Source organism: Electrophorus electricus, chromosome 2 (assembly GCF_041902795.1).
Source record: "Electrophorus electricus isolate QZ-2024a chromosome 2, ASM4190279v1, whole genome shotgun sequence".
Lineage (NCBI taxonomy): Eukaryota > Metazoa > Chordata > Actinopteri > Gymnotiformes > Gymnotidae > Electrophorus > Electrophorus electricus.
In genome coordinates this window covers 44,534,898-44,549,723 of record NC_137498.1, presented here as the reverse complement: position 1 = coordinate 44,549,723, position 14,826 = coordinate 44,534,898, and the positions used below count along the sequence as shown (strand labels likewise).

The window sequence follows — 14,826 nt, the reverse complement described above, 5'->3', positions numbered from 1 at the left end:
CCCTAACCCTAACCTGTAGTTAGGGCTGACTTTTATACACCACATAAATCACTTGTTTATTTGATGTGTATTGAGTGATATGAGGTGAGTGCTAGTGAATTAGTGCCTTGATAAGCAGCAATTTGTTTGTTAGCCAGCTACCATGCTAACTGCTAGGTCAGATTGTTAACTCTATAATACCCTTGGGCTTCAGTTTACCTTACATGCTCACCTTACAGTTTACCTTACATGCTTGTTGTAATACTTTGATATTTAGTTTGTACCAAATGTAGTAGTTTAATTAGAACATATTCATCATTTTAAATGAGTTCTCTACTGTTTATTTGTAGATCAGATTACATCATTTACATTTACAGCATTTAGCAGACTCTTATCCAGAAACTTACAAAAGTCCTTTGTCATTTACTCATAGAACATATCCTAGTACAGTACAGCAGGTTAGAGTCCAACATACCAATGAACTAGAATTCTGTAGAAATACAGTGATCAATGCTGATGTCTAGAGGTATAAAATACAAAATGTCTATCTTAGACAATGATAAGTGCAATAAACAATAAGTACTAGAGTTTTTTAGACAACATCGGAGCAGGGTCAGTGGTCATTTAAATATTCTATGAATAGATGGGTCATCAGTCTGCGTTTAAAGACTGCAAGAGACTCTGCTGTCCGGACAGCAAGTGGAAATTCATTCCACTATCTAGGAGCCAAGACAGTGAGTAGTCTCCATGCTTGTCTTCCATGAGACATGTTATTTATATAACATAATATATAATATTGAACTCCTGTAGAGAAGGAGTTTCATAGGCATTCTACCTTTGAACTGTATGTAGGAACTTGCAGTCTGGTAGACAAACAGGTTTCAGAGCTGTGGGCTACTGGTGATAGAGATGGTGGGATGTAATGTGTTCTTTATCAGCGCTAGAGAGGCCTCCAGTGTGGTACATCAGACCATCTGGATCCTCCGCATATACTGGATGCTTGGATTAGAGTCAGATTTACAGAATATAGAAAAAAAAAAGATTCTGTAAAAGTTCAGCCAGTGTACAGAAAAAAGTATTTTATCCATAAGGACAAAATACTACATAACACTGCCACCTGGTGGTGAAACTTAAGTCCTATATAATAATAATAATAATAATAATAATAATAATAATAATAATAATAATAATAATAATTCAAGTTCAAGCTCAAGAGGGTTTATTGTCATTTCAGCTATATCCAAGTACACAACAAAAATGAGACAATGTTCCTCCAGGACCATGGTGCAACATAAAAACAACAGTGCAACAGACAACATGCTACACAAGTGCAAACAGTCCAATATAATGTATAAAGTCATTAAATAAACAATAATAAATACAGGACAGGACAAATACAAAATACAAAATTAGTAGACAGTGCAATTTAGTACAGTACACAGTACTGGGCATATGTAAAGCGAGTTGTGCATAGCAATCAGTGACATGCTACCCTGAACATAGCAGTCACCAGTAGCAGCCAGAACAGTTCAGAGTACAGTGCTGGTTTAGTACAGTACTCTAGAAGCAAGTAGGATAATGTGCAAGACTGCAACAGGAGTGTATAGTTTATTTGTGTGAGGTTTGACTTCAGCACTAGTCCGATGCAAAACAATGTGTGAGTGTGTGTATAGATATGTATGTATGTATGTGTGTGTGTGTGTGTGTGTGTGTGTGTGTGTGTGTGTGTGTGTGTGTGTGTGTGTGTGTGTGAGACTGTCTATAAGCATGTATAGAAGTGCCCATTTTGGAATCTGAATTGGAGTTAGCCAGAGTTCAGGAGTCTAATGGCTTCTGGGAAGAAGCTGTTGCACAGTCTGGAGGTGCGGGACTGAATGCTGCGGACCTTCTTCCAGATGGCAAAAGGGTGAACAGTTCATGTGAGTGGCGTGTGGGGTCTTTCACAATGTTGGTGGCTTTCCGGATGCAGCGTGTTATGTAGATGTTCGTGATGGAGGGAAGAGAGACCCCAATGATCTTCTCAGCTGTTCTCACTATTCTTTGGAGGGTCTTGCGGTCAAAGGTGGTGCAGTTCCCAAACCAGGTAATGATGCAGCTGCTCAGGATGCTCTCTACAGTACCTCTTAAGAAGGTAGTGAGGATGCGTGATGGGAGATGGGCTTCCCTCAGCTTCCGAAGGAAGTAAAGACGTTGCTGGGCTCTCTTGGTGATGGAACTGGTGTTCAGGGTCCAGGTGAGGTTCTCCGCTATGTGAACACCAAGGAACTTGATGTTCTTGACGATCTCCACTGAGGAGCCGTTGATGGCAAGCGGGGAGTGATCTCGCCTTGCTCTCTTGAAGTCAACAACCATTTCTTTTGTCTTTTAACATTCAGATACAGGTTGTTGACCTTACACCAGCTCACCAGTTCTTGCACCTCCTCTCTGTATGCTGACTTGTTGTCTTTGTTGATGAGACCCACCATGGTCGTGTCATCAGTGAACTTGATAATGTGATTCGAACTGTGCATCGCTGCACAGTCATGAGTCAGCAGTGTGAACAGCAGAGGGCTGAGTACGCTGCCCTGGGGAGCACCAGTACTCAGTGTGGTGGTGTTGGAAGTGCTGCTCCCAATCCGGACAAACTGAGGTCTACCAGTCAAGAAATCCAGGATCCAGTTGCAGAGGGAGGTGTTCAAGCCCAGTAAGTTCAACTTTCCAATCAGATGCTGAGGAACAATGGTGTTGAATGCTGAACTGAAGTCTATGAACAGCATTCTTACGTAGGTGCCCTTTTTTTCCAGATGTGTGAGTGCCAGATGAAGTGTGGTAGAGATGGCATCATCTGTAGAGCGGTTGGGGCGGTACGCGAACTGCAGGGGGTCCAGATAAGGGGGAAGCTGGGTCTTGATCTGTCTCATGATGAGTCTCTCGAAGCACTTCATGATGATGGATGTGAGTGCAATGGGACGGTAGTCATTGAGACATGACACCGTGGGCTTCTTAGGCACGGGGACGATGGTAGTGGTCTTGAAGCATGTTGGGACCACGCTGCAGCTCAGAGATATATTGAAGATGTCTGTCAGGACATCTGCAAGCTGGTCAGCACATTCTCTGAGCACACGACCTGGGATGTTGTCTGGTCCAGCAGCTTTCCGTGGGTTAACTCCACGCAGAGTACGCCTCACATCAGCCGTCGTCAGGCACAGCATCTGGTCATTTTGCGGAGGGATGGACTTTTCTGCTGCAACGTTGTTAATAATAATAATAATAATAATAATAATAATAATAATAATAATGTACTTTATTGCTTAAAAAACGCATGATGTAATTTCTATCAAGCATTTTTGCTAACCAAAGCATAGAGGTGTTTTCTCACGATTATGTAAGTTTTATTTAAAAATTACATTAAAAAATAAAAAATGCAAAATAATAATAATAATAATAATAACACTTTTTTAAAATTATGTAAATTAACAAGACAAGTCTATAAAGTTAGTAAACAGACCCTAACCCAAACCCAACACTCATAGGAATCAATAGAAATCTGGAGGAAAACGGATTTCTCCTTTAATATCTCCGGGGTCCCTCGGGGGAGAAACCTGGGGTTGGGATCGTTGGAAAGTTCTAGATCTAGGCTCTAAAGGTTTAAAGTTTCATCCGATTTGGAGTTACCGTTTTCCCGCTAGGTCCAATGATTAATACAATATAAGGTTTGCGGAATTTGCACCTACGGTGGCAGAGAACCAATCACCCAAGTTCGTATAGTTATGATCCGATTTCTCGGTCCCCGCTGTGGATAAAAATACGTGGCTGGTCCCGTAGGACACTTGCATAAGGGGATCAAATGGGGTTAAATTGTGGCCCGGACTGGTGATTCCTAAGGCGGGAGTAAAAAAAAATTAATTTTCCCCGGCCTTTTCGGTTCATATCTCCGCGGTCCTTGGGAGTAGAGAAGTAGGGCATTGGAAAGGCATTTACCTGGAGTATAAGCCTGTACAGTTTCATGTGAATTATCTTTTGGGAGGCCGAGTTGCAAGCGTTCAAAGTCGGACTGGTCTTTAAAATTAAGTTGCCTTGTGTGCGCGTAACCACTAGGCGGAGCTCCATCCCTTTAAACTAATCTGATATCCTTCAATATCTCCGAGGTTAGGGTGGCACATGCTCTCAAGCACAACCTTTCTTTGTTCTTTGCTCCAGGCTTAGGTGATCTTTAGCCTGTAAAAAAGCAAAAAAAAAAAAAAGAGATAGTCAGAGGGGGGTGTTAAAAGGCATGTGACCGGCCAAGTGCACCTTTTCCTGAGCAGTTATGTGGTGAAGTGGCTCTACCTGGTTGCCGACTGCCAACCAGATCAACATGAAGCCAATGTAACTGTCCATGCCTGCATGCTCCCAAGACATTTGCAACATGACCTTGAGCTTTCTGACCTGCTTCACCCCCACTGGAAGAGGTATGGGCACTGAGTGATTCTATACTGGTTGGTGAGCCTCAGCCAGGCATACTCTTGTGGGATGAGAGCCAGGTATAAGCAGCCATATTTTCAGTCTGTCTTGTGCTTTTCAATCCAGACAACAGACTGATTCTGGGTGTCTACATTTGCCTGTAGTACCTGCTATTTGGTCATGTTGCACAATACAATGGGCCTGTGTCCAGTGAGCATGGCCAGGTATCCGGCAATATAACCTTGAAGGTGGCTGTGGGTTTCCTTTGCATTTTGCCTGGGCGCTTGCCACAGGGCAGCGTGCTTGAACCTTCCCTAGTTGGTTCTGGATCTCAGCCTCTTGGATTTAGCCTGTCAATGTGGAAGGCCCACGTGTGCCATAGGAAGGCGATGGCATGGTGCAGCATGGCACTCACCATGGTGTAACTGTACTTCAGGTGGTTGAGACTCCCTGATTCGATTTAGGTCATCCAGAAAAGTCAGGCCAGTGAACTAGTAATGTTGTGTTGCATTGGCCATGTGAACAATAAACCCTCATGTGCAAGTCCTTCTTGGTGGGCATTTTATTCATTCTTGGGTGTGGGCTGAGCATGGGTAGTGAACCTTTCAAAGTCATCCTGGGCTCAAGCGCACATGGAGCACTAAAACTTGGGCAGTGGCTTTGGTCACCATTTTGTCTGCATTTTTGCAGTGCCTGTGTGGATCATCTTTTATCCGGGCTTGTCTCCGAGACTTCGTCTCAAGCTACCCAGTGTGCTTGGTGTCCTGTGGTGTGTTCATCTGAAGTGCTCTCTGCTGTCTCAGGCGAAGCCAGGGGCAGTGCTTCATCCTGGGTCACATCCCCAAGTGAATCTGGTTGACTTATGGACAGTGTCCGGATGCATGTCCAGCCTCACAAGGTTCTTCTTTTTGCATATGGTACAGTCTAAGAGGCCCTTGCATCTGCCAATAGCCATGCTGGATAAAAGCTGGCACTCCAAAGGTGGTGGTGGAAGTCTGATTGTTTGGCCTTGCACACCAGGCATATCCTCTCCCAAAAAGTTACAATTTTAAGAAAAAAGTTTAAAAATTAGGGCAGTGGTTAAGGTACTTGGATGTGTAATCGAAAGGTTGCTGAGTCAAGCCCCATCACTGCCAAGTTGCCGCTTTTACAAAACCAATTGAAATGGTATTGGATATGGAAAATATTATACACAATTTTATTTAACTTTTGGTGTTGAATGAATATTTACATTTTATTGAATACATGTAATCCCATTACCAAACAACAACTACAACCTTTAAAATATGCATTTGATATACTAGGGTACATGTGTTTAAGAAGTACATAATTACTGACAGACTGTAGTTGATGGTTCATGCCAATATGTATAACATGAGCCATGCTCCACCCTTTTTACCACTGGTTAGTCTCCAACCACAGGCCCAAAAACCCAGGTGATGGACAACTCTCATCATACCACTGAGACATCATTTTTTATATATATATATAAAAAATGAACACGGAAGTTGTTTTTTGTGGGGTTTTTTTTTTAAACAAATGTTTAATTAGTTAGTTAGCACATGTAAACAATTTACAACAAGGAACAATTGATGCTCAGCAATTGTGATATGGCAATCTGATCTGAATTTTATGTATTTATGTATTTATTTATTTTAACTGATAAAGCAGGCTTCACAACAAAAGTTCAATAAAGAGTTGTAACTAAATAAGCCTTGCTACTCTGCCACTAAAATAAGTAAACATTATTAACTATGAATGAAAAATAATATGCAAATATCAGTATGTGTTAATACTGTTTTAAAATACAAATACCTAAATAATTACTATTTTAAGTCCCATTATGTGTAATAATCAGGTAACTTTGAGAGCTGGATCGTGGGTATGGCTCAGTCATGACTTTTAGCTTTCATGGATGACAAAAACTGTAAACTGCAGAGAGAAAAAAAAAAGATTGAGAAGATACCCAATAACCATTAAAAAATTGACATTCTATAGTTCTTGTAATTTATATTTTCCTATTAAACGTGTAGATCTGAAAGGGAAAAATGAAGTGCCTGCTACCTGAGTGAAATATTTCCTTACCCAAACAGTTCTATGAAGTATTGTCTACCCGTTTCAGGGACCCCTACGGCTGCGGTGCGTGCGTATTTTCCGGCTGAGAGTGCGTGCGATGCGCTCCACTGCGTTTCCAATGTGACCGACCTCCTTGCTCGACGACAGACCCTCGATGTTGCCACTGTACCACATCACCCAGCCACCAAGTGACATCAGCACCATCAGAGCTCCCGTGTACACTAGCAGGTCCCCGAAGTCTCTTCCCTTCACTTCCAGTGGAACGAAGACGCCCACAAGCAAAGCCACGACACCCAACAGGTCAAAAACCACGGCGAAGGCCAGTGCAACTCTGCAGTGGGACAGACCACCACAGGCGGTCGTCATGCTTCCTTCGTTGGAGCTAGAGGAAGCAACAACACATTTTGTTATAGAATTTCAATTTTGTATCTTCGGAAATAAAAGCAAATTACAGAGATCACAGTAGGAACTGTGAAGTTTCATCATTGTCCATGTTAATCAGGTTTTATAATAAAAATTCGCCATGCCAATTACTTTATATCCTGTGATGTAGATTGTAAATTATCCTGCCCACCTCGAAACAACTTTCAAAAACAAACATACGGCAATATTTAGAGAGAATTTAGCATCGTTGCCGGGAGAGAGATTTTTAAACTGGCAGAATTAATGAAGCATTTGTGGATTTTCCCACGATATCCCAAATGAGCGAACGGTATCTAAGAAAATCCGTTTAAGTAGAACATTAGACGTTAGGCTAAGTTGTTGCAGGTGGCCTGTAGTCTCGTCTGTCTACGTTTAATTTTAGGACGACAGAAACTAGCCTCAGTTTAACCACTTTGGCGACTCGATTAGCAACACTTACCCTTCCGAAGCTGTCTTCAAAAATATAACATGTTCATTGCTTTCAACATAGGCTTCTTTTTAGAGGCGTTAGGCCGCTGCGCTGTTGATTTTACATTCCCTTACTTCCGACCACACCTCTGATATCGGATACCACCTGAAGCCCAGCGGAAGAGACGCAGAGATTATATTGTTTTAGAGGCTTCTGAAATAAAACTCATACAGCGGTATGAACGAGTGACTGGTTGAATTAATGCTTGTGTCGACTGCCTTTAAGAACTTGGGAGTCGTCAGCAAATCTTCAGGATGGGTTCAGACTCAAGCGTCAAATGTTTAACACAAAACTGAGTTTTATCACAACAGACTTAATCACGTGTAGCTAGCTATATGTGAATAAATGGTCTTAACATAATCAAGGTAGAAATAATCTGAATGGATTGTAGTTGATTTTCTTTAGGATACGACACTTTTACCTATACATTTATGCACATATCTGACAAGGTTTTGAAGTAAAACAAAAAAAAGTTTATTTAATTAGGCCCAAGATCCGTGGTGAAGAACATTGTCCCTCTTTTCTGTACATTGTACATGATATATTTCATAACCTGTCCAAGTAGTAGACCTATTCCAACATCAGAAGCATTGACCTAGCTAGTCTGGTTCCACAAAGCACACCTAAGACGATATTTTAAAACATTTTTGTTAAACAGACGGCAAATGCTACAAATTGTTCCCATAATGCCAAAAGGTTACACTTCCAATGGTAGACCTTGGCTAGACCTGAGAAATAGATATCTGAATTCAACCTATACAAAACGAGTACATATTCACCTAAAAGTAATACAAATTTAATATGGGGTTATGAAAAAATGGTAGTGCAATCTGTCCAGACTTACCATGGCCTCCTGCTTTTATGTGGTAGTGGAACTGCTTTAGCAGAATCAATTTTCTGAAAAATAGATAACCATACTGTCTCCATATCCATTAAAGTCATGAGCAATTTAATATAGGTTTTTGAAAAAATGGTACAGTAGAAACCAAATTTGCACTGGTGATAGGCAAAGTGTAGGCTAACTGTTTTGGCATTATGGGAAAATTCAGAAAAATATGTAACTATGCTTTCTCTTAGTTGAATGGGCATTTAAACATCATTATAAATACAAGGACTTCAGTAATAACTCAATTGGAAGTGGAATTTTCAGTCCTGGAGTTCCCCATGCCCTGCACATTTGACTAGTGATAACCCCTGTTTTAGCTGGCAAGTCAAGCTCTGTAATAAACCTCTAAGAAACAGAAAATCATTTCGCACAATGCTTATTAAGATGTTAAAATACATAAGAAATTGTGTTCAACGTAATGATGAAACTAAACTAGTTAAATCAAGTACACTGTATATTGTACTTTTAAATGTTGTAAAAATGCGTGTCTACATCAGAGCTCTTCAAAAATTACGAAAGTCTCCGTTTCTCTTTATCTATGTATGGAGCGTTAGTTTGCGGTGAGCAGCGAAATACCGTAAACTCGGCAATAAAACCAAACCTTCGGCTTTAAAGCGCGGATGGCTTGACCAGTACATATAAACGTACACGACAGCGACAGACTTCCCTCGGATTCAAGCAACATGTGGACGGCACAGTCGTTTGTGGTTAGTTTAGCAAACAAGCGAAGTAAATAGTGTGAATTGCTGGCAAAGTGTTGGAAAAAAATATATACAGAAACCTACTATAACGATTAGGTCTAGTTGTTTTATGATAACCACCCAAGGACTTGCGTAGGTTTTGTTTTTGTCATTTAACTAGCTCACCTAACCTAACCTAGCCACGATTAGAGGAATCCGGAGGGCACCGGCTACGTTACCTTCAACATTCAGCTGTATCGCTGTTTGATAAAAAGAGGAAAGCAGACCTCGGAAGGTGGCTAACTTGGCCAGCTGGCTCGTAGTCTGAAATGCAAACTGCTCGTTTCCAGCCCCTGAACCTTCATGGCTGTGTTCAGTAGTTTACAGCGTTAGCTCACTAGCTGCTAATAATATGTAAACTCTTAGCCAGCTATTAGTTTAAGGGTTTAAGTTGACAGAGTTCCTGTTAAAATAACTGCAATGTTATCGTAGTTATATGAAGATAACTGCACTGTCATACACCCAGTGTACCGTTCTAAAAGTGTGTGTGTTTGTAGCAAACGTGGCTGTGAGTTACGAGAGGATTCATGCCGACTGAAAATGACTGAAATACAGAGAAGCACCAGGAACTCAACAGGTAACTCCGTCGGCTGAGCTGTCATTAAAATAGTGGTGTCATAAGTGTGTGTTCCCCCCACAATTTTGTTGTACCTCAAGAGTTTCAACTTGACGATGAATTTGTCTTGAAGTGAGTACGCGTTTGTGTTTGTAAACCATCGCACACTGCTTAATTTATACGATATTGCCTGCTAAATGTTTTTTTTTTTCTACCTGTCTTCTTATCAGAAACTGCTAAAGTTTTGTTGGCTTGTTTTGCACTTTATTTAACTCCTTTCTGTTTTACTTCTCTTGACAGATCTAAAAAATGAGGATGGATATGAAATTTCTATTCCATTTGAAGACAATAGTACGGACCGGTCTAGTTTCTACAACCAGAATGACCATGTGTTTGGTGGTAAATTATTTATTTAGAATAACCATAAATGAAAGTGGGTTCTCATATAAAAATGTTTCAGAAGTTTAATCATTTAAAGTTTAATAACCAAATCTGAGCTTGTTTTGATAGCAGACCTTAACAAACCATTGTGCATATTTTAAATTCTAAAAAAATCTATTATACCAAAATAGTTATTAAACATTTTGCAGATTATATCAAAAACAGAACACATACAATTCTCTGCTCAAAAATCAAATTGGTTTATTCTCCCTAGATAGGAAATCTATCTTAAAAAATCTGAATCATATAACCCTGCTGGTTTGAACCTACCAAGATGGTCTTTGCAAATAATTCAGAATGTTTGGCACCAGATAATTGCTGATGCACACATCAGTCTATCGGGATGAAAACAAAACAATAAGCTTGTCTTACTTACAAATAAGATACCCAAGAGTAGCACTCATTTTACATCACAAGGGGAGATTATGGTAAAATAAATTGGTTATTGGTACTTTTATTTTAAGAATTTATATAGTTTGTCATATGTTTGCTCATTTATTGTAACAGCCAGGACAAAATGAGCTGTTTTTAATTATTCCAGCCCTGTGTACCACCTGACCCTACTACTCAGGTAGTCATCTTTACAAACAAGGGTTGTTGTAAATGACAAAAACATGAAACATAAATGTTTTCACTGAAACCCCAAACTGACAAAGTTCAGTGACAAAATGTATGTTACAAGAAATGAATGGAGCATCTATGCTATGTTCCCATGCTCTTTCTTTTAACAGTGACAGCTTCAGGCCAGCATGGCCCCTGCAATCCATACCTGCTGATCTCCAACCTTCGTGCCCAGCTGCACATCTCTCTGGAGAAGAACTCCTGGCTACAGAAACGCATTGAGGACTTGGAAGAGGAAAGAGACTTCCTGCGCTGCCAACTGGACCGTTTTATATTTACTACCAAGAGTCAGGAGAGAAAGGGTGAGCCATATCAGATGGGCACTGAGTAAACCTCATGCCAGTGAGCTTCCTGATGTTATAATGAAATCTCAACTATCACCCATATTGGATAGAATTCACTTTCAAGTTAATATATTTGTCATGTAATTTTAGATATTCAACCTGAGGTATTGCAGCAACCAACTCCGCAAAAGGCCCTCGCCAAGAGGCCCCCCACCTCTTCTCCTATGCCCATGACGACCCGCTCTGGTCAAATCCCAACACGCAGCCTAAACATAAAGCGGAGAAGACGAAGAGACGGCAGTGTCCAAGGTAGGTTACTCAGTCTGGTGGTATGTCCCAAATGACATGGATCATTGAAATCATTGGTTCTGTTTTAGATAAAAGTAAACTTCACATAACCCCTCTCTCCTCTTGCCCCCATCGCTACTGTGTGCCTAAAGACTTGCGTTCTTTACCACAATATTATGTTCAATAGTTCAAAAAGTGGCATCTTGCAAATCATGAGATTTGTGCAGAATCTATTCCAGCATATTCCTAATGCTGTGGTTCAATATGAATGCAACTAAGCCCTACAATCAGATTACAGGTCTACAGATATGTGGATTTTATCTTTTCAATAATGTGATGAAATCCTGCGCCTGGGGAAAATGTCAGTTTTATTTGTTGACTTTTTTGCTTTTTTTATTTGAAGCAACTTTAAAATAGTTTTCCTACACCTCAAATACCTCATTTGTCACAATGGTAAATTCATAACTTGAAGTTGGCCATTGGTTTTAAGTTAAGATGTTCTTAAGAATTTCAAGATGGACACTGTTTTGAAGTTAAGAAGTTTTCCTTGCTCTGCAAGAAGCATACATATGTGAGACTTACTTTGACTGCAGTATCATATTTGAGAGCCTGTGGGTAAATTTTAAACTTGTCTAACACTTTTTGTTTTTCTTGTAGCTGAGGGTAAATTTATCTAATTATTTAATCTAAATTATATAAAATCCATCATAATCTAATGATGGATCTATTTTTCTTGTTATTGTTTGGTATTATAATTGAAGTATTACTCCAATGATCCAGTTGTGATTTTTTAAATTTTTTTTTATACCAGTCACCTTACTGCAACTTGCAGTGGTGTTCTCTTGATTGTTGTTTGTTTGTTTGTTTGTTTGTTTAGGGGAAAACATATTATTGCTGATTACATCTTGCAGTAGGGAGAGCAGCGTGCATACTTGCTTGTGAGATACTGCTGGGGAGTAAAAAATGACACTTCTGCAAGTGCAGCTGTCTCCATCACTGGTTGCATCTTTCATCCTTGTTATATTGTTTGTCTCAAAATTTGGCTCAGTTTGAAAACTCTTTTCTTAGATGAAGAAGAGGAGGAAGTGATTGAGGCAGAAGAGTATCTGGAAGATGGTTATCTTGAAGAGGAGCAGTTTGTATCAAATGATGATGATGATGACTCTGACAGCAAAAGCTCCAGAAGGAACAGGGTGAGGTCAAATTGTGGGCAGATGAGAGTGAAAAGAACTCGGGTGTTCCGCATTGCACGTGGCATGGAGAGACAAAGAGGTGAGAAGACCAATGAATGCATTAATGCTCAACACTTTTTATTTATGATTTAGATTTTTATAAATTATTCATAATTGGCCAAATAAATGAGCTCTGGTTGATGCTGGAATATCTTGGTTTTGCTCTTGTTACTTTAATAGCATTTTCCTAGATTTCTGATATAATATGAAATATAATGATTTAATGTTGATTTCAGTGAAAGACCCTGCTGGAGTTCTGCTTCGCTACAAGAAGATTTTGGTTACTTACCAGAAGTTGAAGAGCATGTCCAGGGCTTTCCAGGTTCATGGGGTTGACCGTAACACTGTAGCTTCCACCACTCCCATTGCTGAGCTGCTCCTAGTTGCCCCAGAAAAAGTAGCAGAGGTTGGCGAGTTTGATTCCTCCAAAGAAAAGCTTCTAGACTATGCACGACGCTGCTACAAGACCCTTGATGAGACTGCTCATGCAAAGGTGCAGGCTTTGAAGAAAAACAACCTCCTACTGCCCATCTCTTACAGATTCAGAAACTGAGTCACCAAAAACATCTCATGATGTTTGCTGAAGTGAGTCATGGGCAGAGGAGCCAGTCATTCCAAGGTTGCTCTTTAGATAGTTCAGCATCTAAACAAAGAACTTTACTGGGTTTGTTTTTTCTACCTCAGCTGTGTCTTATTATTTGGAGTGAAGTACATTAAAAGTCCATGGTTTATGGTATTGCTTCTGATGCTGGTATTTATGTGATTGTGATTTATGGAACATGTATGTGATTGCTAAATGCTTGATTGTAAAAGAAGCAATGAAAGTGCCGCTCCTTTTTGTGGTTTTTGATTTGTGTATGACCGAGTTCATCCAATTGAGACAGTATGAGGTAGAAATCTGAATCATAAAATTGATGGAGACAATGTTGGTGAAGTGATTGAGGGGGGGGGGGGATGAGGAAAAAAAGTTTATGAAAAAAGTCAGTCACTGTATTTAAGGTCTATCTATATTTTTGTACATCTTTATTATTTGAGGAAAAAAAATACTGCTAACTTCCTCACTCCCAGGACAAATGTACATTTTCCTGGCAATAACACCCTTAAAGATAATTTTGGGAATCTTGTGAATTGTTCTGATTTATGTTTATTAAATGGGTATTGAACTAAGTTTGAAGACAAGAAAAGAAAGGGTCGTTATTCAAAATGGATATGTTTACTACCACTTCATCCATTAACAAATGTAGCTGGAAAGAAGGAATAGCAGTTATTCATGTTGCTGTCTGAATGAGTAGATTATATAAATGTCTAGCTTTCTCAGTTTGATGATACATTTTTAGTAGCTGATCTTGAAGTAGCTTGATGCCCTCAGATGGTAAAAATAAGCATGTTGATCTACTCTTTTTGTTGTATCGCTTACTCTTCGTAGCCACATATTAGTGTTGGGAGTTCAATCATGTTCAGCCCAGCAGGGTAAAAACCAGCAATGACTGGTCTTGGTTCTGAGAAACTATAAAGACACCATAGTGTAGTTATGCACTTCTGTTCATGGATGATTCCTGTAAACTGAAACAGATTTTAGTGATATATAATTTTTTTTTCCCCATAAATGGCTGCCTTAATATATTACACTGTGTAATAATGGGTCGGTAATCATGTTCATTATTTGGGTTTATGTAGAGAATGCACTATCCCCGTGACTTATTTTTGTTTATGCTTTTGAGCGCCTTTTCTTCTGAAGGGGATTGAGATGTGGGAGATGTTTTATTTTGCTTGTATTGTTTGTAATTTATTTTAACCCCCTCCCACCCTATGGTCTCAACTTCTACAGTGGTAAAAATGTATAACCTTGTCCAGTTAAGGTACTAGTACTTTGTAAATTTCTGGTGGTCATCAAAAGATTTTTTGCACTACCCATACTATTGACATTAATTTTCTTTTCCCATTTCTATGGGACTGTTTCCTCATAACAAGATAATTTAGCTAGGTGTATAACTTGAAGCAAAGATTCTTATGATATATATACTTCAGACTCAGAACACAAATATTGTTTATGGATAAAGTGAGCATGAAGTAATGTTAAAGAAACATACCAAAGTGGGCCAGCAATAAGCATTATTTGACAAGATTTTCAGTTAGGCAGCGTCTTAGATGGGGCTGAGCGCAAATCTATTATTCTTTTAATTCAGATAATCCATCAAATAGAGTCCTGCCATGTTAAACATTTTGGTGGGTAATCCATAATCCTGGATTCAGTTTTGGATGGCCTTCATTTGAAGACCAAGTTTGTAATTCTTGGTGGTGTCTGAATCCAAAGCCAAAATCATCATTTTCAAATCATAACATAACCAAGTTCCCTCTCTCCAGTTTTTGAATCCAGTAAGGTATTTTATGAATCAGGAGTGCGTGATT

At 39.6% G+C, this 14,826-nt stretch overlaps 1 protein-coding gene across 3 annotated transcripts; it reads left to right on the top strand.

Annotated features, from left to right (window-relative positions):
• Nucleotides 1–8,821: 8,821 nt before the first annotated feature.
• Nucleotides 8,822–13,584, top strand: ccdc106b (coiled-coil domain containing 106b). Of its 3 annotated transcripts, none has more exons than XM_026996606.3 (7): nt 8,822–8,962; nt 9,493–9,572; nt 9,852–9,950; nt 10,724–10,915; nt 11,048–11,206; nt 12,254–12,457; nt 12,654–13,584. In XM_026996606.3, the coding sequence occupies exons 2-7, from the start codon at nt 9,536–9,538 to the stop codon at nt 12,968–12,970; spliced, it is 1,008 nt and encodes a 335-aa protein (XP_026852407.1). In that variant the 5' UTR covers nt 8,822–8,962; nt 9,493–9,535; the 3' UTR covers nt 12,971–13,584. The 3 variants fall into 3 exon arrangements, with proteins under 3 accessions (XP_026852407.1, XP_081562190.1, XP_035384686.1); XM_081706064.1 differs by having other exon boundaries at nt 8,953–9,088; XM_035528793.2 differs by lacking the exon at nt 8,822–8,962 and adding an exon at nt 8,991–9,230.
• The last annotated feature ends 1,242 nt before the right edge of the window (nt 13,585–14,826 follow it).

What these genes read in the sequence shown, in the direction of transcription:
- ccdc106b (XM_081706064.1), top strand. Translation starts at nt 9,066, where the DNA reads ATGATAACCACCCAAGGACTTGC. An exon ending in AAGCACCAGGAACTCAACAG is followed by an intron (nt 9,573 to 9,851) that starts GTAACTCCGTCG and finishes TTCTCTTGACAG; the next exon opens with ATCTAAAAAATGAGGATGGA. An exon ending in TGGCATGGAGAGACAAAGAG is followed by an intron (nt 12,458 to 12,653) that starts GTGAGAAGACCA and finishes TGTTGATTTCAG; the next exon opens with TGAAAGACCCTGCTGGAGTT.